Here is a 27,637-nt window from a genome sequence, read left to right as displayed (position 1 = left end):
CGCCAAGGTAGGTGTACTGTGAAGCCTTGGCGATTGGAGTTCCATTTAGAAAGAAGGAAAATTTGTCACGTGTTGATTTACGATTTTGTTTTTGGAAAATTAGGGTTTGCGTCTTTTTTAGATTAATTTTTAATAACCATTTCTCGCTATAATTTTGGAGGGTATTAAGTTCGTTTTGAAGACCAGCAGCACTGCTTGATATTAATATGAGATCATCTGCATAAAATAAACAATTGAGAGGAGACCCATTTGGTAAAATAATTGGATCTGTACCATTTGAGGATTCTAGAAGGCGTGGAAATTCATCTAGATATAATTAAATAGCAATGGTGAAAGAATACATCCTTGTCGCACTCCTCTGTTCTAATTTGATTCCTTTAATAACACAGAGAAAACAATATTGCTAACACCTTTATTTGTAAAAAACTAGGTACTTTACATATGAAGCACTACAAATAAGAAAACTTTGTAACCCTAGAACTTAAAATGAAGAATCTTGTACCAGTAACTATGTTTATTTTTCTTTCTGGTTGCTGTTGTAATTTGTTTCGTTTTTGAATTTTTATTTAGCGATTCGGTATTTAGGTAACACGATCTATATGGGAATACCAATAAATTGTTGTTGAGTCCTCTTTTATCCCGCTCTGTTCCTGTTGCGAATCCCGCATCCCAACCCCATAAAAACACGAAATCCCGCTCCCGCTCGTAATTGTAATTCCAGCTTCCCGCCCCTGTTTTCTGTTCAAATCCCAAATATCACCGCGAAAAAAAGCCAAATCCCGCATCCCGCCAAACCTATTGGGGACCCTCTATGATTGCAGACGCATGGCCGGATCATGGGAATGTAGCAACAGAAACTAGTTGTGAATACTGGAACAGCGAGAGAACAACTCCTGTAGCTCGGTCCGAAGCGACCAGCGATAGAAACCCGGGCAGAAATAAAAGCCACAGTGCATAGTCCATAACAGCAGCCACGACCTTTATCACATGCCCCGCCGGAACGTTTTGTTGTTTTTGTTGACCACTCAGAACTGCATTTCCGCCCGTCTGCACGTTCCATTTTATTCCCAAGGGGTTGTGAATCTCCTACTTTGATTTATCCATCCAGAAATACTAACTCTGTACCCGTAAAAGGAGCTTCTATCGACAAAGCGTATTTCCCCGTGGACCGCCGTTTCTCAGTTGCCTGATCACCTGAAGAATGGTGTCATGCGGACGTAAAAGGAAATGCACTCCCGCTGTTTTGCGGAACCCTAAAATAACTTTAGCGGAATTGACATATCCCAATGCCTGGACTGGGATCCTCCCTCTCTGTCTCCTCATTTTCTCTTGTTCAGGCAAGACCATGGTTTCGATCTTCCACGTGGATCTCATCAGTTGCCGGTGTTTTCAAAATACTCTGAGTGAGAATGTGAGTCATTCTGCGGCTTGGCACGAGCTTCTGGTGCAGTGTACCCTTGTGACCATGGATAGTAAAGACTGTTTACTATCCATGTTGTGACGGAACGGAAATATCTGGAACAAACCTAAATATCAAACGCAAGGGGCAAACAAGCTCGATAAAATTGATGCAAGAACCAATTAAAGCTACAACTCTCTCTGGCGAAGCAGGACAAAGATAGATATGACACCCGTGATAAGAAGCTGTATAACTTGCAACAGTTCAAACAGCCGGTCCCGACGTAACAACACAAAATGCAAGTAACCAACATGTTCACGGAATATTTCAAACTTTGTCCCTCCAGAGCTAATATTAAGAGAGCTTAGAACATATCTCGCAATATAAATGAGCCGATAAAAATTAGCACGTGGCAAAATACAGATTAAAATTACAAATTACATGCAGGTAACAGCTGAAACCACATACCCCTATATGACCTCGATCTAACGGCTCTACTCTGGCAAAATGTTCTCGTAATAACACCATAAAGTACCCCTCAGAAGCGAGTGTGAACCATTAAAGGTCGCGAGACCGAAATCTACAAAAAGAACGGCAAATACACAAGTGTCACGAAGCGTAGGAGTCCGACCATGTGGGGCCTGTCATCCTCATTTAACACTAGCATAAATCCCCCTATCGTAAAAGGGGTAGATCCTTAAAAGATTTACTTGTTCGAGCAAAAATTTATAAGCGGCTATTACACGGGAATAGGAATTGTGTAGGACTGTCACCCCCAATGTTATCACTGAAGAGTTCGTCGGAATCTTCGAAAGGCTACACGAACTCGCGTGCTCCAACTCGAAAGTACTTCTGAGCTTTGCCAGAAACCTCTGCGCTAAGGCGCTGGACAACTATGGTTTCAGGGTCTTTGGTTGACTTGCCAGTATCCTTCTTCCCTTTTCTTCCTTGGCGCAGTTCTTTCATTTTGTCGTTAAATTTGTTCCAATTTTGACCTGCGGAAGCCATGCTTGCCATTGACCTCGGTACATACACCGAAATGCCTTCTGGTCTCTGGCAACGATGGGCCACGGGTGTTTTTTTCGCTATGGCAGCGATAAGCCATAACCAATTATTTTGTTTTCTTTTATTATGGGATGGTAGGATATAGGATGATAGTTGTGCTATTCTAAACAGAATATGTAGTCTTCATTAAATTAAAGGCTGCCGCACACTAGCCGATTTTTTGTCGTAGAACCGCAGATTTTTTGTCAGGCTCAAATCGGGTTAAAATTTGTCAGGCGATCAGCTTGCCGCACACTAGCCGATTTTTTGTTGCAACTAACCGCGTTGAGGCTTAAGGCCGAGTCATCCAAAATCAAGATGGCGCCTATTCCACTGACGTGGCCCTCATGACATTTCCTAATTGGTTGAGACGCGCGCAAGCCCCGACAAATTGTCTTGGTCCACCGCACACTAGTCGACAAGGCCCGACAAAACGTTTTGAGAAATAGCACTGTCAGATATCGCCCGAGAAGCCCCGATCTTGTCGCAGACTTGTCTGAATTCACTGCACACTAGCCGACAAGTGATGATTTTTTTTGTCGGCCGACAAACAATCGGCTAGTGTGCGGCGGCCTTAAAACCAGAATTCTCAAGTTAACTATATGAGGCCAAAGCAACTTTAGCATTCACTTTTTTAACCCGGAGATTGCGTGAGCAATCTGTAGGTTTTAGTGGTGATGTCCTTCCATCAACTGTCTAGCTGTCTAGCTGCGATTGTTGCACTAAAAATGGAAACTTGTTTTGTTTGCTTTCTGGGTCTCGTTAATTTAACATTTCTATTACAATTCTAATCTTAAATTAACAGTTAAGTCTAAATAAGACCAAAGGTTGGCTTTTGTAATACGCATTGGGAACGTTTTAGATGACAGAGGTGAAGCTGCTGGAAGCTGCTACTGTGAAGTTCCTTTCCGAAGTTTGAACTTTAGTAAAGATTGACAAGAGGCAATCCTCTCTACATATCAATGGTACTACTACTGGAGGATTGAGCTCCTTAAATTAAATTTCGGAAATCAAAGCGAACTGTTTTGCTTAGCCTACGGTAGCATTTGTCGAAAAAGCTTCTAATAAAGAACACCGCGGACTTGCGAGCATCTAAAAGGCTCATGATTACGTCAGATTATAAGTTTCAACCGCGGGCGTGGAATCCACCGCGAGAAAATTCTGCTCAATCTTGAGGAAAAAACTCACATAAGACGCATCGGAGGATGAATCCGCCATAGCGGGAGCGAGGAGAACTAGATAGAACTTGACAAACTGAAATGCATTCCGAGCATTAAAACTTTGTCCACAGACAGACATTTTTGGGCTTGTTCAAGCTGATGCACTTTGAAACTTGAATAGGGTATTAGGATATTATTGTATCAGGTTATTGTATCACTTTATTAGCGTATTAGGGTGTACGGGTTATTGGGGTGTTAGGGTGTTAAGGTATTAGGGTCTCGGGGTCTTAAAATATTAGGGTGTTAAGGTGTTAAGGTATTAGGCTGTTAGGGTATTAGGTTTTTAGGGTATTAAGGTATTACGGTATTGGAATATTGGGGTATTAAGGTATTAGGGTATAATTGTATTAGGGTATTAGGGTGTTACATTGTTAGGGTATTAGGGTAACAGGGTATTTGGGTATTAGGTTATTAGGGTATTTGGATATTCAAGTCGGGTATTAGGGTATTAGGGTATTAGGGTATTAAGGTATTAGAGTGTTGCGTTGTTAGGGTATTAGGGTATTTAGGTGTTAGGGTGTTATGGTTTTAAGGTATTGGAGTATTACAGTATTGGAGTATTGGGGTATTAGGGTATCAGGGTATAAATGTTTTAGGATATTAGGGTATTAGGGTATTAAGGTATTAGAGTGTTGCGTTGTTAGGGTATTAGGGTATTTAGGTGTTAGGGTGTTATGGTTTTAAGGTATTGGAGTATTACAGTATTGGAGTATTGGGGTATTAGGGTATCAGGGTATAAATGTTTTAGGATATTAGGGTATAAGGGTATTAAGGTGTGACAGTGTAAGGGTGTTACGGTATTTAGGTGTTAGGGCCTTAGGGTATTAGGGTATTAGGGCATTAGGGTATTAGGGTATTAGGGTATTAGGGCATTAGGGTATTAGGGTATTAGGGCCTTAGGGTATTAGGGTATTAGGGCATTAGGGTATTAGGGTATTAGGGCATTAGGGTATTAGGGTATTAGGGCATTAGGGTATTAGGGTATTAGGGCATTAGGGCATTAGGGTATTAGGGTATTAGGGTATTAGGGTATTAGGGTATTAGGGTATTAGGGCATTAGGGTATTAGGGTATTAGGGCCTTAGGGTATTAGGGTATTAGGGTATTAGGGCATTAGGGTATTAGGGCATTAGGGCATTAGGGTATTAGGGCATTAGGGTATTAGGGTATTAGGGCATTAGGGTATTAGGGTATTAGGGCCTTAGGGTATTAGGGCATTAGGGTATTAGGGTATTAGGGCGTTAGGGTATTAGGGTATTAGGGTATTAGGGCATTAGGGTATTAGGGTATTAGGGCCTTAGGGTATTAGGGTATTAGGGTATTAGGGTATTAGGGCATTAGGGTATTAGGGCATTAGGGCATTAGGGTATTAGGGCATTAGGGTATTAGGGTATTAGGGCATTAGGGTATTAGGGTATTAGGGCCTTAGGGTATTAGGGTATTAGGGCATTAGGGTATTAGGGCATTAGGGTATTAGGGTATTAGGGCGTTAGGGTATTAGGGTATTAGGGCATTAGGGTATTAGGGTATTAGGGCGTTAGGGTATTAGGGTATTAGGGCCTTAGGGTATTAGGGTATTAGGGCATTAGGATAATAGACTATTAGGGTTTTAGGGTATTGGGGTATTGATGTATTGGAATACTAGGGTAAAAGGGTAATTCTCCAATACCCCGAAATGCCCTAATACCCTAACAACGTAACACTCTAATACCCTAATACCCTAATACACTAATACCATAATATCCTAATACTCTAATAACCTAATACCCAAATACCCTAATACCCTAACAACTCTGCTGAACCCTAGCTAACCGGAAATCAACTTTGGATACAGATAAACTTAGCGGAGGGTTACTCTTGAAAATTTTATCGGGTTACGAAGAAAGCAGTATTATTCTTGAACATTCATAATCAGTTTTGATAAACAGCTTGTATGTCACTTATGGCTAGTGTGGTTGACTTTCTTGTGAAACCATGATGCTAACTATAGTTTGATAAGGCAAAAGGCGCGAATACGAGGAGACTCGCGCGAAGCGAGAAATACTGTATTTCCCCACGCGAGTATTTCCCGGCCGCGTCAAGCGCGCGCCCTGTACTGAACGTATAAGTTCTATAATAATTTCAGACTGCCGGCTATCAACAATCCTGGTCAATTTGTACTTTTGCCCTAATATGGTCTTCCTGCCCACCTCTCCTTCCCCACCCTCAACACAATTTTGCTAGTCCAACATCACTTTCGGGGAGGAGGGATTCGGTAAAATGAATAAAGATTTCCCACTACAAAATAATGCGTCACCAGTTGGAATTTTGTCAAGTGTCCCAAGGACTTTACACCAGGATTGTAGTTTTTTGAGAACACACTTCCCGGCTGCCGGGTATCAAGACAGGTCAATGTGTTTGCTTAGCTTGAAGTTTGCGTGCAAAGTTTCTGTAGCGAAACGAAACTTCTTTAGGTGAAGGGAGGTTGTATCGAATTGATTTCAGTTTGTATCGAATCGACTTTACATCTGTATCGATTCTACCTCAATTTGTCTCGAACGACTTTGTATCGAAACGAGCGGACACCCAGTAAGCACGAGCTGCCAGAAGCATCTAACCCCGAAGCTTATAAAGTGTTTTTTCCTGAGGTAGCACCTGCTTTTACCATGCTTAATATATTAACTCGAATAAGCGGCCAATCTGGTAATAAATGCTGTACTCAATTCATAAGCGTCAACACGGAAAAAGCGATGCAAATAACAGCAAAAATACCTTACAATAAGCTGCACCCTGAACAGCAACGTGGCACTTGTTCAAAGAGATGAACTTTCTAAATTGAGTTTTGGATATTCCTATTGTTTTTGGATAAAAATTAGAGTAATTTTCATTCCATAAAAGGTCTTCTTATGTTAACGGCAAAAAGAATTATCTAAGCAGCAGCGCCTTCTCGAACCAAAAGTCTTAAACCAAAGCAACGATGAGTAAGACTATATCACACATATCCCACCCCTCCACATTTTTGTCAGTTTTTCCAACAAATCACGACTCTCTAAGCACGTCTGTTATTACACTGGCAAAAGGAGAGGAAACGCGCCCAGTTACCCAAGACCATTAATATGAAGATGTTCTACTGACTAGCACCGTACAACGAGACGCGCCAACCAACTTAGCGACCATGAACAAAGGACATTGTGGTAAGGAGCCATGTCTACAGTGATCAAAGGGCCTGGACGCGTGCTCTTGAACTCTCTACAGGCTCACACAAGGTGTTGGGGGGTAAAAAACCAGTGTTAATTTAGTGGACCAGTGTTAATGGACAGAATTTTTGAATAAATTTCAGAACGAAACAAATACACGAGAAAGCACTTCGTCTAATTTTAAATTCGTGAATACCGCTTACTAAATTGAATTCCAGGTTTTTTCCTCAAGTTTAGCGCTATAATTTCAGAAAAAGTGGATCGTAAAAGGCGTTTGAAAGTTCCCTTCATACTCTTGAGCTAACAGCTTGATCCTTTTCAGCAGGGTGGAACTGTACAGGATTCAATCTGTAAACTGTTTCCCGAACACTTCGGGTGTATCCTGTTGATGACGTTACCGCACGTGCGTTGTCGGAACCTCTTGCTTCCCTCGCCGCAGCTGCTGCTGCAATCGCTCCATTTGGTCCACAGAGACCACGTCGACAATTCAGCGTACCCTGAGCCTCCCTCACTAGAGTCGCTTCTGATTCCAAGTCCATTTTCATGTTTTGCACCGCCTCCATTACCCCCTGAAGTCAAATTGTACACGTAGAAAATTAGTAAGTCATTGCATAAAAACAAAGTTTTTAACCAAACAGTCAGGTGCAGTGGTTTGGAATTAATCATTCACTAGATAGTCTGTGACTTAAATAAAGTTGAAAAAAGCTTTGATTTTATTACAGGATACAATCAGCATGTAATCGTGACAAACGAAAATATACAGTTCACAGAGCACCCAGTGTCCGTAAAGCCAGATTAACTTTGTGTGAGAGTGCACCAGTAAGATCACATAAAAAGTGCCCGTTGTTCGCATTAACCTGTGTCGTAATAAGCAGGCTAATGAAACTGAGAGAAAACGTGAGGCTATGGTTGGAAAAAACAAGGTTGTCCGTAATAAGTGATTGACCATACTAAGTGGGCGTCCATAGAGCAGGAATGTCACTATACCTAGCTACTAGTATACACAGAAATTAGTAAGACCTTTAGTGAACATATTAAAAGAGTTTAATAATATCAGTGACAGTTTTGCTGTTTGGAGACTGCGCTGGACGGTAGCTTTTAGGTGATTCCTTTTAGGTTCCAAAAATAGACATCTGTTCTTTTGTCAACAAACTGGAATTCTTAGGAAACTTTCACAACTTCGTGAGTTTTTAATCATATATCAGAAACAGGCATCGTTGACTATAGTGCATGCTCTCCCATTTGGTAATTAACGTTAATTCTGAATAAAACAGCAGATGTTCAGAATAAATTTATAAATTTAAGTACACTAATTGAAGTAGTGGACTTACAAAACCTCTCAGTTTGTGTTAGTTTCCAAATACCTCCGTAGCAAGGATCACACTCCATCACTTAGAAACTTAGCGAGGTGCTGTAATGTAACATGTCTACTCAAGAGATGTAGCTCCTTCGTTGCCTCTATTCACTAATTGTTTTTATACATGACGGCCTCTCTAACTGTTTTTGACTAATTCTCAATTGTAAGAATCGTTTCGTTAAGGAACCTAAAAAGCAAACAACTCTTGCAATGGCTACAAAATGCATTCAACATACCAATTACAGCGCAAAGACAAAGAACAAACACGAACATTGTCTTGGCCGGAAAAAATCAAGCTCTTCTCCCAATTTGCAGGACACTTCTTGAGTAGAGAGTGATTTCGAAATCAAACAGCTAGAACGGTGTTGCAAATTTTCCAACTGGAGCGAAAGAACTCACCAGCGAGAGAATTCTAATTAAGTTCTTCTTCAACGCGTCTTAGCTGAGTATTATTTACTTAGTGTTAAAGCTCCTGTCGTCAAGGTCAAAAGCAACTTTTAATTTTGCAGAGAAAAATTCTTTTTAAGCTGTACTGAAACATAAGCACGCTTATCTTATCTAATAAACTGCAAAAACTGTTAAAATGTACTTGATTAGTAAGACTAGCAAGTGGAATTGAAATTTAAGATTAAGATGCGAAGCGTTTTGGCAGCTTAGTCTGTCAGTTAGTTAGTTGTTTATTTGCCAAGCCCTTGTCATTATTTTACTGACAGGCAATTTTAAAATATAACAAGCGTCAAACAAACGTCCAGTTAAAACTCAAATACTAATAGGCAAGTCTACAATTTTTTTTTTGGTTGCGTCTGTTTAGTTGGTTTTTGTTGAATTTGTCGCTTGCTTAACGGATAGAGTTGTCACGCCAATCAGATACCACCCTATCGTGTTTTGAAATCTTTTTCGTTTCAAAGTTCTTACACCTACCCACGCACTCATCAAAAGTACAATTGACTGTTTGTAATGGAGGACCAATGCAGTTTCTGCCATTATTAGATGGAGGAGGCCTGGTGCAAGATCTTGTTCTTGTCTTTAAACAGTCTTTGTTACACTCGCCCCAGTTTCCCCAGACAGTCCAGCCACCTGCAACTAGAAAAAAATTACCTGTTACTGCTGATCCTTTTGGAGCAAAGCGCTTTTAACTTTACCCTAGGCTGGAAACAAGGACTGTTTATTAATTCACTTTCCAAGAACGATCTGTACAGTTCGTTCTTGTTCGGTGAAGCTTGCTCCGCTTGTAGGGAAATGCACGAAAATGCTCTGCCAAATCATTATACTTCCAAACACAAACCTGTTAAAAATGTCCTTAACTTAAATAGAAGTTCAGCAAGGACAGTACTTTGCTGAAGGCTTTTTCCAAGATACTCAGGTGATAGTTTGTAAGATCGCAGTTAAAGTTTTTAAGAACAATGCCTATCTCATTTTTTTTGATGAATATGAAGCGTCATTTCCACACATTTCAAAATTTATATTCATGTTTTCATGTTTCAAAGTCGCAAACTTCTGATCCTTGAGAAAACTTTCTGCCATGATTCATTCGAGCCGATATCCGTATTCGATCACTGCCCTGCGAACAGAACGTTGAATAAAATTTACCGGTCAAAATGAACTTAGAAAAGTTGCCCACGTACCCGGGCAGGGCACATCTTTGTTGCAGTCCTGTGTCATTTCCTTCAGACCCACGCAAGTATTGCCACCATGGGCCGCGGGTGGGTTGGTGCATGAACGAGAACGCGTTTGAGTTCCTCCACCACAAGTGACAGTACATATGCTCCAGTTTCCCCACGACGTCCAACCACCATTCACTGAAAAACAAAACCCCAACATGTGTTGATTGGGGATTTGTCTAAAAAAGAAAACCTATAGCTTATCTTCATACCTGGACAGAACACGTCTTTGTTGCAGTCCTGTGTCATTTCCTTCGGACCCATGCAAGATTTGCCACCATGGGTCGCGGGTGGCTTGGTGCATGAACGAGAACGTGTTTGACTTCCTCCACCACAAGTCACACTACATTGGCTCCAGTTTCCCCACGTCGTCCAGCCACCGTTCACTGGAGAGGAAAAAACGGTTTGTAGTGATAATGTGCACAGCAGAGAAGCTGTGAATAGCTGTTATTACAGTTATCAGCGGTTTGACATACAAACAAGGCGAATGGGTCAATTTTGCTTTGTATTGACCCGTTCGCCTCGTTTGTATGCCTTTTTAAACAAAGGAATATTAGACCGCAGGCTCAACTGTAATAACAGCTATTGTCCTCCTACCTGGACACATCACGTCTTTGTTGCAGTCCTGTGTCATTTCTTTTAAACCAAGGCAGGTTTTACCACCATGGGCCATGGGTGGGTTGGTGCATGAACGAGAACGTGTTTGAGTTCCTCCGCCACAAGTTAGAGTACATGTGCTCCAGTTTCCCCAAGTAGTCCAGCCTCCATCGACTGAAAGAAAAAAACCCAACAACATGTGTTGATAGGGATTTTGTCTAAAAAAGAAAACCTATAACGTATTTTCTTACCTGGACAGAACACGTCTTTGTTGCAGTGCTGAGTCATTTCCTTCAGACCCAAACAAGGTTTACCACCATGGGCCGCGGATGGGTTGGTGCATGAGCGAAAACGTGTTTTTGTTCCTCCGCCACAAGTTACGCTACATTTGTCCCAGTTTCCCCACGTCGTCCAGCCTCCATTCACTGGAAAAAAAATAACAATGTTTGTATAGATTTTGTGTAAAAATGAAAACCTGTAACTTGTCTTCCTACCTGGACAGAACACATCTTTGTTGCAGTCCTGTGTCATTTCCTTCAGACCCACACAAGTTTTGCCACCATGGGCCGCGGGTGGGTTGGTGCATGAACGAGAACGTGTTTTTGTTCCTCCGCCACAAGTTACGCTACATTTGCCCCAGTCTCCCCACGTCGTCCAGCCACCATTTACTGGAAAGAAAATAATAATGTTAACAACGATTTTGCGTAAAGATGAAAAGCTGTAATTGTCTTCTTACCTGGACAGAACACATCTTTGTTGCAATCCTGTGTAATTTCTTTGAGACCCACACAAGGTTTACCGCCATGGGCCGCGGGTGGGTTGGTGCATGAACGAGAACGTGTTCGAGTTCCTCCGCCACAGGTTACACTACACTTGTTCCAGTTTCGCCAAGTTGTCCAGCCTCCATTAACTGGATAAGAAACGACTACTATTTAGCAACAGGCCGAGTTTGTGTTGTTTTTGCAGCTGTACTCTCCTTAAGATCTAGTGACCTCTGAGTAGGTTATCATAACAAACCACTTCTGAAAATATCTTTTTGTCATTTTTTGGAAGGCTTGGTTATATTTATCACCCAGAATGCTGGAGGGCTTTCATATTACTCCTGAAAAGAGTATGCTTGATATTCAAGTCGAAGGATAGTTAGCAGATCGAACTTAGTTTGCCTAACCTCCATTTCCTGCGATTTAAGGATTTACTACCCCCCTCAGGTTGAAAAAGCTACAACGGACATGAATTGTATATTTGACCACTTGGAAATCTAAGGCCCTTAGTTAGATTGACCAGTGGTAGCAAAAATGATGCGAATGATGTGGGCCTTGATTAAATAGCAACACAAATTTACGGTTATTTATGGAATGTCATAACAACCATCGCATGCAGAAAAGCCATCAAGGCCAGGCCGCTGGAGAACGAAGACCTCGTGGAGGAAGATATAGAACGAGCCCGGTGAGAGCTTGACCGAAGACGCGAAAGAATGAGTGATACTTGACAACAGCGAGTTGTCTGCCTACCTGGACAGAACACGTCTTTGTTGCAATCTTGCGTCATTTCCTTCAGACCCACACAAGTTTTCCCGCCATGGGCCGCGGGTGGGTTGGTACATGAACGAGAACGCGTTTTTGTTCCTCCACCACAAGTCACACTACATTTGTCCCAGCGTCCCCAGATTGTCCAACCTCCGTTCACTGTATAAAGTTATTGTGCAGAGCAATGAGTCAGAGTAGCTGATCTTAAATATCTAGTAATGATAATCTAAGATGTTTTATCTTTCATCTTGTATGCAAAGCTTTATGAATCGGAACGTTGTGGTGCTTTCACTTTGCTACTAGCAGGGTCAAGTCTAGTTGAGGTTCCCTACCCTCCATTTGTGACTGGGTGCAGGGCCAAGCTCTCCATTCAAGTTAAACTCAAAATCCTTCTTCCTACCTGGACAGAACACATCTTTGTTGCAGTCCTGTGTAATTTCTTTGAGACCCACACAAGTTTTGCCACCATGGGCCGCGGGTGGGTTGGTGCATGAACGAGAACGCGTTTGAGTTCCTCCGCCACAAGTTACGTTACATTTGCTCCAGTTTTCCCAAGTTGTCCACCCTCCGTTCACTGAAAAAAATTAGTAATTTAGAACGTTATCATATTGACCAGAGAGTAGCTGATCTTGATACCAAGAAGGCAAACTGATAGGAAAATCACTAAGCAATAGGTAATTTAGGCCGGGATATTTTTCATATGTTTGCTAGAGATCATTCGATCGCAAAACGAGGATAAGAAATTTTTCACACAGCTAGCAATTTCAAGAAATCATTTTTACACTGAATTTAATTGGTTTAAATTACGGATCTGTTCTGAATTTCTACCTGAATGAATCAAATGAATAACTTGTTAAATTCCATCTACCATGGTAGATGACGTGAGGTCACAAGGCAACTTACGCGTCTTGCAGTTCACTGTGAAGGCCATATTGTTGTTCACTTAATCAAGAGTACTGGTATAGATTACCTGGACACATCACGTGCATGTTACAATCTTGTATCATTGTACTTTGTCCGGTGCAAGGCTTTCCGCCATGGGCCATTGGGGGATTGGTGCAGAAACGAGAGCGCCTTTGAGTTCCTCCGCCACACGTGACACTGCAGTCGCCCCAGGATCCCCAGGCCGACCAGTTTCCATCAACTGAAATAACAAATTGAATGGACCATTTCCGAATTGCCTTTTGCCTCTGTGTCAAGACGAGTCGAAACCATTCATTTGGAATGTGTTCTGCATACAGGTTCATTTTCATACAAATCAAACTCATTTTCATAAGAAAGGTCTTGCACGAAAACTCGTTTTGAAACAGACGGAGGCACTGGGTAACTCGGAAATGGTCTATTCAGAGGAACTTTAAACATGTATGAACGGCAAGATTAGAATTTGTATAAAGCAATTGAAACACATTGTCACTGAACGGTGATTAGAGACTGCTCAATAATTATCACGAGGGGTTCTAAAAGGGGGAAACAGAGTGCAAGGCAACACACACAGTGGGAGAATGTCTAAGGTATTCAGGGAAATACGGGAGGGGGTGATATCTAACTTTCGAAAGGAAATTTACGACGTGTTCATTTTTCTTGTTGTGCAAAATATGCGAAAAATACAACAGAGGGCATTGTAGCTAATTATTTCACGTTTTAATTAATATCATGTTCATTTTCATCAGTTCCGCTTCGTTTCTGCCTTCTTGTCAGGACTGTTTGTGTAAAAGCTCTTGAACCGCCAATTCTCAATTTGGCGGACACCATATAAGAGTAGTATCAATTATCTATTGTCATTCCTCCCACTGACAAAAACACGCGGCCATCCGAAGAAATCTCTAAATTGATATCCCATAAGACTTTAAAAGCTTACGAGCAACAAAAGCACCTAAAAAATCTATTGAATAGTTTACAAATTATATCGAAAAAAGCAATAATTAAGACCGAACAATTTTTTAAATTCATTTTTTAAAAGAATAATCATTTAATTTGCCTCAACTGATGCAAAATAATATTACTGATTCTCACGTTTCATTTCATCACAAAAATCGTCAGAACACCCAGACAATCATAATATTCAATTAAATCTGGAACACGGCAGTTTACCAAGTGTCCACGGCTTTCTTGAAATTGTTTGTTCAAGTAAAGGTATTGATTATTTATTTTATTTTGTATTTCCTACTGTTTTGACAGATGGTCTTCTTGTCCGCTAGAAACTTAAAAGGAAAACAAACTGAAGGGATTCGTTTCGAATATAATCTCCAGTTGAACGGTTAGTTTTTTTGACCAACGCTTATATCAAAGATCTGCCGGCTTTACTCCAATTACGAAGCTGTCAGGCAGCTAATTAATTAGCTAGTTGACTTCAACGAGAGCTGTCTCTAGATTAAATGTTAAGATAGAATTTACTAGAAGAAGTGGAGCTCTTTGCACTCCTCGCTTTCATTGTCTTCGGCAAAGTGTTTATTTTACAAACCTTGAACTTCATATGTAAACAGCTTTTGCAATTTCCAAATAGTACAAAAGGCATTGTGCAATTCATTTCAAAGAAGTTGAGTTAGCTGTTTGCGAGCGCAGCTTCCTGCTTCAACTTAGTTTACCTTGCGGGACAAATCAGTTTCATACAAATCGCTCGACTGCTTCTCGACTTTCTTAACTAGACACAGTTTACCAAGCCGGATTTGAAATGGTCGCCCAACTCTGTGATTATAAGCTACAGGAAGAAGTCAACCTTATTCTTTTCCATCAAGCTTTCATGACGTCCCTTTGTTTGATGAATATCGTGTCTTCCTTCGTAACAATAGTTGGAAATCTACTCGTCATTCCCGCTCTCTGGAAATCTTCATCCCTTACGCTGAGCATGAAAGTTCTGTTTCTGAATCTTGCTGTGTCCGATCTCGCCGTAGGACTGTGCGCACAACCAATGTTTATTATCATTACATGTTTGATGTTGAGTACAGAGCAGAACGGCGGCCATAATTTCGACTTCTTATGTCCAATTACGATGACATTGTTTTGGTTTCTGCTCGTTGTATTCGCATCATCATCGTTTTTCTCAGTGACTGCCATTGCTCTGGATAGGTTTCTTGCCGTTTCCTTACATTTACGATATTCAGAACTTATAACACCAAGACGCCTTATAATCACTGTAATACTACTATGGATAACGAGCACGATCTCCGCCGCGATTTTCATTTTATTGCCTAAATACAATGACATGGTGGCTGTTTCTCTTGAAGCAAGTGGCCTGTTTTTGACAACAGTTGCATATTACCAGATTTTTCGAATTGCTCGACGCCATCGGAATCAGATTCAAAGCCACCTGCAAACTCACAGCAATAATCAAGCAACGAATATGGCTCGGCTTAAAAGATCAACCTTCAACACTTTTTACGTCTTTATTGTCTTTGTGTTTTGTTGGCTGCCAAGTCTGACTTCTTTTACTGTGAAAGAAGCATGGAGATCCCACAGTGTTGAAGTCTCAGCTGCAAATTATCTCGCCGGTTTCATCGTTTTCCTGCATTCCTCTATAAACCCTTTTATCTTCTGCTGGCGTTATCAGGAAATTCGGCGGAAAGCGATCGCTTTCTTAAAGAATATATTTACAAAAGAACCTCAATAAGGGAAATTTGAAGATCAACATGTCCGAGCACTATCAAGATGGAGGCTGACTTCATGAGGGAAATTAAATAGATGAGCGAACGAACAAACGAAAAAAAAAAGATCGAGAGAATAGAAGAACGCAAATACGAAAGACAGAATAAAAACAGTAGTAGTGGCCGATCGAACGAATGAATGATTGACTGAATGACTTTTTATGGCTATCGTGGTTTTTGTTCTTTTATGATTACTAGGCTGAATGAAATTTATGCTGGTCAGGAAACCATGTAAACAAAGGTTCAAGCTGGTGATAATGAAATGCTAATTATATTTGCCTGGACACGGTGTGACATTACACTCCCTGCTCCTAACTCTCGTCCCAGGGCACGGCCTTCCACCATTGGCCGGGAGGGGATTATTACAAGTCCTCCAACGTCTCTGTATGCCGCCACCACAGGTTTTACTGCAGTCTTCCCATACTCCCCAGCAACTCCATCCTCCGTGAACTAAAGATGAAAGTAGTGCAAGGAATTGGATTTCAATACAGTGATTATTCACTAAACGCCATTGGTTTTGGTTTTGGTTTTTATACAGTTACAACTACAAACTGTTGAGGAAGAGGTATTTTACTTGACGAGGTTAATATTAAGCTTCAATAAAACCACTGTATCTTACTGAGCTTTACAATCTAAGAGGGCTGCTGATTGTTCCATTAGTCTGTTTTCATGGCGTCAAACTCGTTCTACCTGGAATGGTTTATGTATCCACTAAGGCAGGCAAACTTAGATCAATGACAAAAAATAGGTCCATTTAAAAAGGTCACTTTAATAATGATTCTCATTATTTTAGGATTTATCTTTGGTTTTAGGAATTATCTATTCATGTATTTATGATGATTTATTTATGTATTTATTTAGTTAGTTATTTTCTCGAATTAATAGCAGCACATGCTTGAGGCTTAGCAAGCCTCATGAAAAACCGAGGTTAAATAAAGGTCAAATAAAGGTTATTGACACATTTTTAACACACTCTAAAAGATAAAAGGTTAAACCACAAACCTTTTTCGCAGCATTGCCCGCCATACCGAGGCAAACATTTACACCTTGTTTGCCCTAGAGTGCCCCCATTTTGACAGTATTGGTTACAGCCGCGAACCTGCTTCAGTTCAAATGGACAAAGACCACCACAAACTTCACGTTTAACTACCTGATGATAACAAATAAATAAATGAATGAGTCAAAAATAAATTGAGAGTTAAATACTTAAGTTAGTACGTAAAAAGGATAACGATTCCTTTTTAAGGATAGTGTAATATGCAGTTTTTTTCCCGCACAAAAGATTACCCAGGTAACTCTTTAATTAATTAGTAGCGGAGCTCCGGCGGCCCGAAGGGCCGCCAAGCGGAGCCCCACACTTATATAGGAAGGCTATAGGAAAGAAAAGGAAACCCGTGAGTTGATTTTCTCTTGGCTATCATGACTAGCGGTATTGCTCGTGGGCGCGTACGCACGACGGCGACGACGACGGAGTCGCGCAACATGGCGGCCACACTCCAAATAATAGGTTGATAGAGGTATGCACCCTTGCTTTACCGTGAACTTCTGACATTGGACATCCATGTTATGATTAATTGACATCTGTCAAAACAAGGTACCCGCTGACCAGTATCATGTGACCATGTTGCAGGCTCAAGTTTACAGCTCATCAAGGTCATGCTTTTTTTGAAGTTGACCGCTGATCAAGTGCTGGTTTTCGATTGGATTGCGGGCTCATGTCAGGTTAAGTTGTTGAAAACAGAGCAGGATTGTTCGGAAGGCGGTTAACGCTAACCCAGGGTTAAAAGTTAACCGAATTATAACTTTTTCTTCTATAGAAATGGTTTTGTGTATATGGTGATTATTAAAACTCAAAACAGAAGGCCAAACAATATACAGAAAACCTCACCGCAAAGTTGAAAACTTAGATCAAAATTCTACCTTTCCCTGGGTTAGCCCGGGAGCTACGCTTTTAGGCTGGCGTAAATCTATATATTATTTTTATGCTGTTTCAGGTGTCACCTGATACAAGCTGTTGTTTCTAAGATTTAGAAATCAACAATACTGATCACAAGTATTTACATAAGATTTCAACTAAAGAAATGTTAAATTCAAGACCAGTATGAACTGAAGCTGCATTTTGATTGGCAAATTGTTTAAAAAAAAAATGAATGAGTTAAAGGCAAAGGTAAATTTATTTTGAGTCGTAAACGTGGGGAGTGGCTACCCAATCTCCCGAGCCAGGGGCTCATGACAAAAATGCACGACTATCTACAATAACGTTACTAGTTAAAATTACTATATTCGCTAAGATAAATTCAGAATTAAAATATAAAATAATCCTAAGAACACGACTATTTACAATAATACATTACTACTTACAATTACTATATTCGCTAAGATAAAATCAGAACTATTTATGTATTATTTATTTACCTTCTCTGTATTCATCTTGGAGTCTGTGTTTACTTTCATTTCTTTGACCATCCAATGTTTATGAGCTTTTAAAGCCTTTGTTCTCAAAACTATCTTACTAATACTGTCCCAAACCCTTGTAAACGTTCCTGATTCATCCAACTTCCCACACAAATTGAACTGTGCTCTTATCATTGTTAATCAACCTCAATTGATCCATCTTGTTCTTAATCCTTGTGATTTCAGTCTTCTAATTTACCAAACACTTCACTCCATACTTCAAGATACTGTTTAACTCATGGAAAAACAGCTTGTTACAATTCAGTTTCGCCAATAATATCTTATTGAAATATATGCTGAAGTAGTTAGTTAGAATTTTACTGCAAAACTGTCGTTCAAACACAACCACGGCCTCCTTATGCATGGGTCAATAACTACAGCCTTTTCTTAACCAGTCCCTCACCTTACACAAATTGGCCGATTTTATAACCCGTACTGCCATGGTCGGCTGATATGCTGTTCTTAGTATTCGTGGCATTCGCGTTGCTTACCGATCTCGTTCGCCTTTTTAGTGGTCATGACCAATGTTCATACACGCAGTTTAAATTCCTCACAATTAGCCAGAGAAAGCCTGTAACGTAACTTACCTTTCTAGTACGTGCTTGTGTTCCGTTTGTTCCACAAGCCACTGAACAGTTACTCCATACACTCCACTGATCAGTCACGCAGTGTGTCAATCTTCGACAAGGTTTCGGTTTTGGCTTTGGTTTTGGTTTTGACGGTTTTGGGTGGTGTGTCGGTTTCCGTTTTTTGTCAGAACGTCTGCGATGTTTTGAATGCACATTAGAAGTGCACAGTATGGTAAGTGCAATGATTACAAGTAACAGAGATGATGTTCGCATTTCTGTGACTGACTTGTTTAAAAGGTCTCGTTGTTCAGACTGTAGAGGTTCACTGATGTTTGTATTACAAAAGGGCCAAGAATGCACGACACAAATTGTTGTGTATCCAAAATGCACGATTTGTCCCAATTCTCAAAAAACAGAGAACAGATTGCTGTGAACTACAATGCGACTGAAATAACTGATGAATTAAGATGGATAATAATTATTTGTCTGGGATTTAAACGCCAGGTGGACTGACAAGAGGGACTTTGGTGGACAAAGTAACTCGAGTATTTAACAAAATAGAAGATTGCACCTTCTTAGCAAATAAGCGACATCTGATTTGCATCAGAAAGGGATACATCGTTCTCTGTGTCTTTTATTCTCTGTTTATCTTCCTAAACAAATATGGAGGAATTCATTGACATTTAGTGACTATATATTGATCTCTGTTTTGGATTTTTTTTATTAAAAGTTTTCTATTGCTTCGAGACTCTCCATAGCGCTGTTGTTAGCGTACGAGGCACCCCACTCAAGACGTGCATAAGAAGTGTACTTGTCTCGATATTTGATAGTTTGATGGAGCGAATAGCGACAAAAACGGTTATTAGTTAAAAATGAATCGTTGCCACCTTAGCCTTATTTGTTGATGTGCAAAAACGAGCGCACTGTTTGTTAAAGTGCTGAACAGGAAACATTTTAGTTTTTCGTTAATCTTTTCCGCACAATGTCAGTGAAGTGACGACAGCTTTTCCCCAGGCTCTCAGTCAAAGATGAAATTCAGGTCCACTGTTTTTGATTGAAAAGTACCTTGGGCGAATTCATTTCCATGCATGCAATGTAACACTGTATCGATAGGTTCAATTGGTATTCATTTCTGCTGAATTTAGATACATGTTTTAAGGTCACTCGTGGTGCCTCTTAAATGCAGAGGCTAAACTTAAAATTGTGAACACATTTATTGGTTCTGAAAGAAAATTATGAACATTCAATTTAATTTCGAGGAAATAACTTTCTAATCAGAGGTATCAAAACAGCCGGCTCGAATCATTGGTTCCAAATAATAAATATTTACTTCAATCAATAAAAGGTTTACTGAGTCGAAAGCTGATGTACGGGCTGATGTAGAGGGAGCCAGTGCAAACCTTAAATTCAATTATCCCGCAACAAAATTAAAGATGACACCGAAATAGCTCATGATCTCGAGATTTTTATGAGGCCATAGTTGAAGTGATAGCAAAGGTCGAATCATCTACCATCTAGCAAAAATCAATAGCTAATAAATTGGGTTTTTTTGTAAGCCTTTTTTAAGGAAACAACCTGCAACAGGTAGTGAAAACAACATGACAATCGGGTGAGTACCCTCACTTTGACACAGTGTGCCCCCTCCTCCTTTGAAAAATCCTGGCTACGCCCCTGCTTATGTAGCATAATAAACAATCAGTAGCGTACACTTTCTTTTTTCTGTTCTTGAATGCGTAACGTCTTGCTTTCACAAACTCACGGATTTCGACAATGTGCATCACGGGTAAAACCCCGGGAAACTCGTTACAGAAGGCAAACCTGTTTTGGACAGTTTCTCATCAATGATAGTGTATAATGGCTCATACAGGGAGGCTCTGCGCGAAAGGAGTACCTGTTTCAGGCTTCGGGTATATAAAAGGGTAGGGATTTCAGAAGTCGAGGTGTATGAAAAGGTAGGGAAATCGGTCATTTAGTTATTTGAAAGGGCTTTTCACTGAAATCTTTCAAACAGACGCACCTTGTGGCTGTATCATTGCATTTACTAGGCACTACACGAAAATGATAAGTGTTCCTTTTTTGGCGAGTTATTCATAATACAGGCCAGCTATGAAAGTATGTGATATGGGTACCTTTTTTTCAATTAAAGGAATACGAAAGGCTACCTCGGCTGTCAAATTGGTATACAAAAGCGTAAGGGGTTGGACTTCGGGGTGGAGCCTTCCCGTATAGAACTTTGTAAATTACTCTCTCGGGGGGAAGTTCACGTCTGAATCTGCAAAACTATGTCATCCTCTTTTAGATTAAATATGCTATATCAAGGTAAGACATAATGCCTGATGTTAGCCATGACTGCCTGCTTGCACAGTTTGCTCTAATGTGTGGAACAAAACTTTTCGTGCCAACGGGCCAATTTCAGCATGCCGTGCAATGCAAAAGAATTACCTTTAAATAACAATGCAGCACATATATGATGGCACAGCTATATTTTTATTACTTCGTCTAACGTAATGTATATAGAAAGTATGAATAACGTACGATGTGATAACGGAGTCTGTAAAGTAACGTAAGAAAAATACTAGTACAACACTAATTGGGTTCAAACTCTGCTAAGATTATACCAACACTTTCCCGATTCTGACGTCACGATACGTCACGTTAGCCGTGAGTTACAGATCAATGAAGCACTTTTAATTTCCCTGGGTGATTCAATTAAATGTACTTAAATCATGTTTTGACAAAACGAAAGTGTAACTACACAACGAAAATATGTAAGAGACAACAAGGATGAAAATATTGTGAAACTAAAACAAAATGCTCCCTGAGAAACTAACAATTTAAAGTATTAAAGTAGCATATCTAGATGAAGGGTATTTGCGTGGAATCAAGACCCTGTATATACAATGACTAATAATGTTATAGAAGCAAAATATTATAGAGACATTAAGGCTTCATTGCACAGTTGCTCATCACATATCATTAACGTGCATCAGGCACAATGCAGGTGCTACAAATATGCCTCTTTACTTAGTGTACAAAATCCTAAGAAACTTTCCCAAAGTTAAAAATACCTTAAACTTCCTAAAACAAGCCTGATCACTGCAATCAGACCTTTAACAAGGTATTCATTTTATGCAGCTGTATAAATACATGGGCTGATATCAGGAAGGGCTCCTACATGTAAACAAAATTGAAATGTGGGATGGCTAGTCACCAGATGTTTACAGTACATCTGCTCTCCAATGGCTGCTATTTTGCTAAGTTGCTGGTAAACACCCTTCTTATCAAGCAATACCTTTGATAGCAAATTTTCACATTAAGTTATGATTTTAAACAAAAAGCAGGAAATAACATGGAACTATTATTATTAACATGAATTTTAAAATGATAATGTGAAATATATATTACTGAGTTCTTCAATGAGGATTCACCTAGGATGATTAAGAAAGAAACAACTACAAGAAATAGTAAACAAAATGTATCAGTATATACACACTCAGTGACCTTGGTTTTTTCAAGCAATCTGACTGGTTCGCTATCTCTGGCTAATAAGCATTATTCACTCCCTACCAGATGAATAAAGTGCGATCCAAACAAAAACAAAGTGGTTGAAAATCCTAAGCATACAAGAAGATGCTGTACTTAGCTCTTATTAACTGAGCAGGAGGTCTGTATGGGAGAATCTTGACTGAGGTCGTGAGTACAGACTGAACGCAGTGAGGTCTGTACTCATGACCAAGGTCAAGATTCTCCCATACAGACCGACTTAGCTTGGTTAATAAGATGTTTATTATATGGCAAAGAAAACTTTAATTCGTTTAATGTAACTGGTTTGCTAACATTTTGCTTGCAAACAGCGATGAGCTTAACTTAAACCTGCCAAAATTTTCTCGTCCTCTTTACTTTTTTTTGTCATCAGGCTTTTTGGCACTTCCATAAATGATTGAGAAGAAAATAAAAGAAAATGGTGAACAGTTTTGTATTTTAGTTTGCTACTTTTTCAACACAAAATGAAACCGGTCTAGATGCCAGTCTAGATGGGAAAATCTAGACCGTGGTCAATATCGATTTCAGCCAATCAAATTCATGAATTCAGTAGTTCCCAGTCCTTGTGAGACACAGCCATACGATAGCAGAAAATACAAAGAAGGCTATGAAATTTGGCCTGAAAGTTTTCAAATAGTAGAAAAAATTATGGATATCCGACTTTCGAGCAGTTTCAGGACATGTTCTTGGCAATCAGAGATTCAATCAATCTAAGTAAACCTGACCGCTAAGTCACTCTTCACCCAGCATTGGCAGAAATAAATACTTCAGGGTTCATTGGCAGAAACTTAAAGTGCTATTCAACAAAGCACCTCCACAAGTATTTAGGAGAATGTCTTTGTGCAAAAAAATACATTGTACAGTTTTCACCACAGTCTGGCACAAAATGTATAATTTCAGGTTGATCCTTCACCAACTGCTCTTTCAATTTTCATTTCGAGTTAAATTGAAAACTTTGAGTGAGCAGTGAATTAAGTGTTTTCTAAACAGACTTTCAATTTAGATTGCTGGTTTGAACGGTGTTAAAAGACCATTTTGCTAGATTGCTATGAGGATTTTATTGAAGGTTAACTAGATTTGTCATGTTTGAAGATAATTTTGCAAATAGTTTTGTGTATGCTTTGTGCCATTTGCACATTTTCCATACATGAATTGAGAGATCAATTAAATCATAATGGTTTCCTTCTGGTCTGTTTTTCAGATCACTTTGTATGTATATGCTAAAACAATTATTAAAACAATCTCAGTGAATAGCGGCAGAATACTCACCTCGCTACTTCGTGGCTCAGTAAATATTCTGCCACTACTCACCTCGATTTCAAAGAATAATTGTTAAATATTTCGAAGTACATCAATTAAGTCATTGTGCTTTTTCATTTCAGTCATTTTACTTATACTATGTTATAATATTGCCATGACTTTATTGATCAATCATTGTTTTAGATATTGATGGTAGAGATGTAACTCTATTTTGAACTAAAGTTTGAAACATGATACCCAATGTTTTCACATACCTTGCCATTTCTGAACTGAAGTTGTAATTCTTTCAAATGTGTCTTTAAAAAGTCTTTAAAAAGAAGCCCCATAAAGAAAACATGCAGACTGTTCCATTCATTTAATTATGCAGTAATTAAAGGTAAAACTATAAGTAAAGCTCATTTCAACTCTGTTTAAATTAACATTTTTTAAAGTTTTAACTTGACCTAGCTTTTTGGGTGTCAATGGGGTTTATGCAGGAAAACAAACATCAATTGTATGAGAAATAAAGTATCTGAGTGATGTACACAGCACATGCACATGAAGCCTTAGAACTACATGTTTACTAATGGATTGTTTCTAAACAGATTCAGTTAGCTTGGTTATTAAGAATAAAAGTCAACTCTTCAACTTGACTAATGGGACACTTTTAGTCGCAATACAATTGTCGCAAACCCACTCTGCATTCTCCTCAGCAGTGAGTAAGTCATAAGCTAGTTCAGTGAGGCCTGTACACACACGATGATACCACTGGGCACATCCTGTTTCACAGAATATAGCGTCATCGTTATCATTCACTTCTCTCTTGCAGATGCCACATGGATACACTGGATCAATTTCAAGGCTAGATCTGTTCATTTCTACAGTGCCCTGAGGAAACAAAATCATATCAAAATGCTATCTAGGATAAGCAGAAGTGCCAGCTAGGATTAAATATAACATACAATGCAATGCTTGATTTATGCTCAAAAGTTATGCATGGTAATCTACTAAATCCCTGGCTCAAGTAGCATATTGTGTTGAGAGATAAATCAAAGTGGCTGTGAGCCACTGAACTTGGAAAATAAATTATGAAAAGGTGTTATGAGGCATTGCTCATTAAGGAACTACCTGTCATGTGAGGGCAGTCTAGCTTTCGAACAAGCCCATAAAGCCTTTTTCCATTCAGGGGTGTGTTGTTACTGACGACACACCCCTGAATGGAAAAAGGCTTTACAGTGTGATATTTGAAAAATGAAAAAAGTTCAAAGTTAAGAAACTGTTTGTTACTCAGGCCTGCCTACACGTTTTACATTACATGCATCTGTACATGTCTTCCTTGTGTTGTAGTCAAAAACGGCAAGATCATTTTGTTTGGTCAAAAGTGATGTATAGACTGAGTGAAACACTTGAGGCTCCAGTACGTACTACATAAAAAATTAACATTTCAGCATTACGGTAACTGATGTACAGTTAGCGCAGTGTGATAAGCGCTGGCTTGCCATGCGAGACATTGGGAGTTCGAATCCTAGTGGTGACTGCTGATTATTTTTCCTTTTCTTCTTCCTTGTTTTTTTCTTTTTCTGTCAAGAAACCATTTACTGAAAGGTAGCGCTTGTCTTTCCGTTTCTTGTGTTAAAAACATTGTCTGGAGCCATTAATCGTTCGTTTACATGTATATCAATTGCTTTTGAACTCACAATATCACGTAGGCTTGTGAAGGAAAAACCACAAAGACTGTCCCTGAATCGAATCGCTAAGGAAGAACCATAAGTATTTTCCTCACAATGAAAAACTTGTTATACCTTCTACCTCTTGAAAATAACTAACTTGACACACTGCAAGCTACTGTAAAACGACCTTAGACAGCTGATGTTTGAAACCTGGGGGAGGGGGGGGGGGGGCTCCTGTATGAAAAGGTCAGGGATGCTCGTTTTCTTGGGTACAAATCAAGGATTCTGGTCTCACTTAGAGTGTTGATGACGAAACGTCGCCATTTTTAGCTGTCAAAGTATCCTTTAGGGTGCACTCTAGGAAATAAGAATAAATTTAATTTCTGTTTTCAGGCTTGATTTCTGCTGATCTCTCAAGTTCCTGAGTCGGGTCTACAAGTGCACACGGGATCCTTTCTTGAACAGTGGCTAGTGATCAAACCTCTTCTGTTTTAAGTGATATCTTTTAGGGGTCTAATGAAGCTCAAACAAGGTCCACATTAGTCTCCCTTAGGAGTTAAATTCATATTTTCCAACGAGCATCCCTTGCATTTTCATATGGGAGTCTCCCCCCGGGGGTTTCCAAATGTCTAAAGGGAAGTGAAGGAGTGAAAGAGTGAAGGAGTGAAGGAGTGAAGGAGTGAAGGAGTGAAGGAGTGAAGGAGTGAAGGAGTGAAGGAGTGAAGGAGTGAAGGAGTGAAGGAGTGGAGTGAAGGAGTGAAGGAGTGAAGGAGTGAAGGAGTGATGGAGTGAAATTGTTCCACCACTGGATGAAGAATGAAGAAAATCTTCAATGTAAAGGACCACATTTAAAAAAAGGGAGAAAAAGTGGCACTACTATACACAGACCATGAAAGTTGGTAGTCTCTCCAAAAAAAATGATTATCATACATTTGTTAGAATATTGCACATGACATAGTTGCAATAATCTCTTGTGGATACCCACAGGTTTTGTTCATTCAATTCAGGAGTCAGACTGAAAGTACTATATAACATCATCTAGGCAAGCAATGCATGCAGACAGCTAGAGAAGATAAACCATAAGTACATATACCTTGCATGAATTATTTACTCCTAAATGAATGAAAGTATATCCGTATACCTCAGCAACAGGATGTGAATGTGAATGTGTATTGGATTCTGTAGTAAAGGCAGGAGGCACTCCAAAGTGTTGAGCTGAAGTTACAGGGCTGGCAAGATCGGATGAGCCAGAACTCTCCTTCCTCTGTTTTTTCTGTGGACTCTCAGGGTTTGAGCCACTGCTTTCTCCTTCAGCTTCTATCTCATCAGGATTAGCACCATCTACAGAGTGTTAACATCAATTATAGAACAATGAAATGCCAATGAACTGCTTTGAATAAAGTTAACAAAGAGCTAATAGGGAAAAACCTTAATAAAACAAAAGACAAATTAAAAATAATGATAAATTTCCATGCTCCAGCCAATCAAAATAAACCAATTTTCTCAGTCATGTAATAAATAATAAAACGTTAAAATACTTGAGCTTTTAATATAAGATGTATCATTCCCAAATTAATTAAACTAAGCCGAAGTCACACGGGGTAACATTGTCTGAATTGCGAGGGAACTTTCATACTAAATTTCACGAAGCTTAATTTTCTCGCTTAACAGTGTCAGACATGGTTTTTGAGTTGTACTCAGTTGAAAGATTTATACTGCACTTTTCAAAGCTCTGTAAAGCTAACAATAATCGACCAAACAAAGCTTTCGATTTTGTTTAACCTCGCAATAAGGAGAGACAAACATGAAGTTTCTAAAGTATTTTCCAACATGTATTTTTAAAAACTACGATGATGATGTAGCGCAAATATTTATCTTACCTCTAAATCTTGCTGGAACTTTTCTTTGCCTGGGCATTCCTTTGTACCAAACGACGCCAACAAAACAAATATGGCGGATTTTTTGTTGTCGAGATTCTGTGTTGTGCGATATGACAGACGATACTGACTGGTGAAATACCACTGACCTAATAGCGCAGGTTCGAGTTCTTTTTCAAGATGGCGGACGAGCAGCGAAAACGGTTGTCATTTGCCAATTCCTTTCTCCAGTCACAGGTACTGATATTTTTGCCAACAAAATTGGTTGGCTTATACAAAACTTAAGTGTTTTATCTTTTAATAATATTTTATGTCACATTTATGGTTGCTTTGCATGCACAGTAGTACGTTATAGCTTACACCGGGTCTCTCTTTCTTCGAAAACCCACCTTACTGTCCGTGTAAAACGAAGCCAGCGGACTGCAGACTGTAGACCGGGGATAAAATGCAGCGTGAGGATAAAACGCAGAATGCAGACTGCAGACTACTATTATTTCCATTATCGAGTGCTGGCTATAAACAAGATTATTCACAGTGAAAGTCTTCACTCCGGTTTAATAGCCTGAGTAGCCTGAACGTCATTCAGGGTAGCCTAAATAATGCTCCAGTTAGCCTGTTTACAGCTAGCTCTCAATAATAAGTAATAATAATGGAAATCGTAACAC

The 27,637-nt window shown here is 39.6% G+C and overlaps 4 protein-coding genes across 5 annotated transcripts in view; 2 read left to right on the top strand and 2 right to left on the bottom strand.

Annotated features, from left to right (window-relative positions):
- Positions 1-5,551: 5,551 nt before the first annotated feature.
- LOC145503054 (SCO-spondin-like) lies at positions 5,552-19,057 on the bottom strand. Its single transcript, XM_081482481.1, has 14 exons — positions 18,658-19,057; positions 16,623-16,766; positions 15,900-16,070; positions 12,950-13,123; positions 12,380-12,553; positions 11,965-12,138; positions 11,190-11,363; positions 10,948-11,121; positions 10,705-10,878; positions 10,454-10,627; positions 10,069-10,242; positions 9,821-9,994; positions 9,117-9,278; positions 5,552-7,407 (listed from the first exon to the last, which is right to left on the bottom strand). Exons 1-14 carry the CDS (start codon positions 18,914-18,916, stop codon positions 7,157-7,159), a joined length of 2,553 nt encoding a protein of 850 aa, XP_081338607.1. The 5' UTR covers positions 18,917-19,057; the 3' UTR covers positions 5,552-7,156.
- LOC145503044 (melanocortin receptor 4-like) lies at positions 14,434-15,884 on the top strand. The gene has a single exon (XM_081482471.1). The coding sequence runs from the start codon at positions 14,651-14,653 to the stop codon at positions 15,584-15,586; it is 936 nt and encodes a 311-aa protein (XP_081338597.1). The 5' UTR covers positions 14,434-14,650; the 3' UTR covers positions 15,587-15,884.
- A 2,052-nt stretch (positions 19,058-21,109) lies between the features above and the next one.
- Positions 21,110-27,055, bottom strand: LOC145503155 (pygopus homolog 1-like). The gene is made up of 3 exons (XM_081482622.1): positions 26,976-27,055; positions 26,237-26,436; positions 21,110-24,313 (listed from the first exon to the last, which is right to left on the bottom strand). The coding sequence occupies exons 1-3, from the start codon at positions 27,010-27,012 to the stop codon at positions 24,062-24,064; spliced, it is 489 nt and encodes a 162-aa protein (XP_081338748.1). The 5' UTR covers positions 27,013-27,055; the 3' UTR covers positions 21,110-24,061.
- The window catches only part of LOC145503064 (focadhesin-like), a 35,917-nt gene continuing 35,335 nt past the window's right edge, over positions 27,056-27,637 (top strand). Inside the window, exon 1 of one of the 2 annotated variants that reach the window (XM_081482490.1) lies at positions 27,056-27,209. In XM_081482490.1, the coding sequence (XP_081338616.1) occupies positions 27,153-27,209 (57 nt within the window). In that variant the 5' untranslated portion in view covers positions 27,056-27,152. The remainder of the gene's footprint in view (positions 27,210-27,637) is intronic. The other variant, XM_081482497.1, reaches the window with a different exon arrangement.

Source organism: Orbicella franksi, chromosome 1, assembly GCF_964199315.1.
Source record: "Orbicella franksi chromosome 1, jaOrbFran1.1, whole genome shotgun sequence".
NCBI classification, from domain to species: Eukaryota; Metazoa; Cnidaria; class Anthozoa; order Scleractinia; family Merulinidae; genus Orbicella; species Orbicella franksi.
Note: the sequence above shows the minus strand (reverse complement) of the source record. Positions and strands in the feature narration are given on the sequence as shown.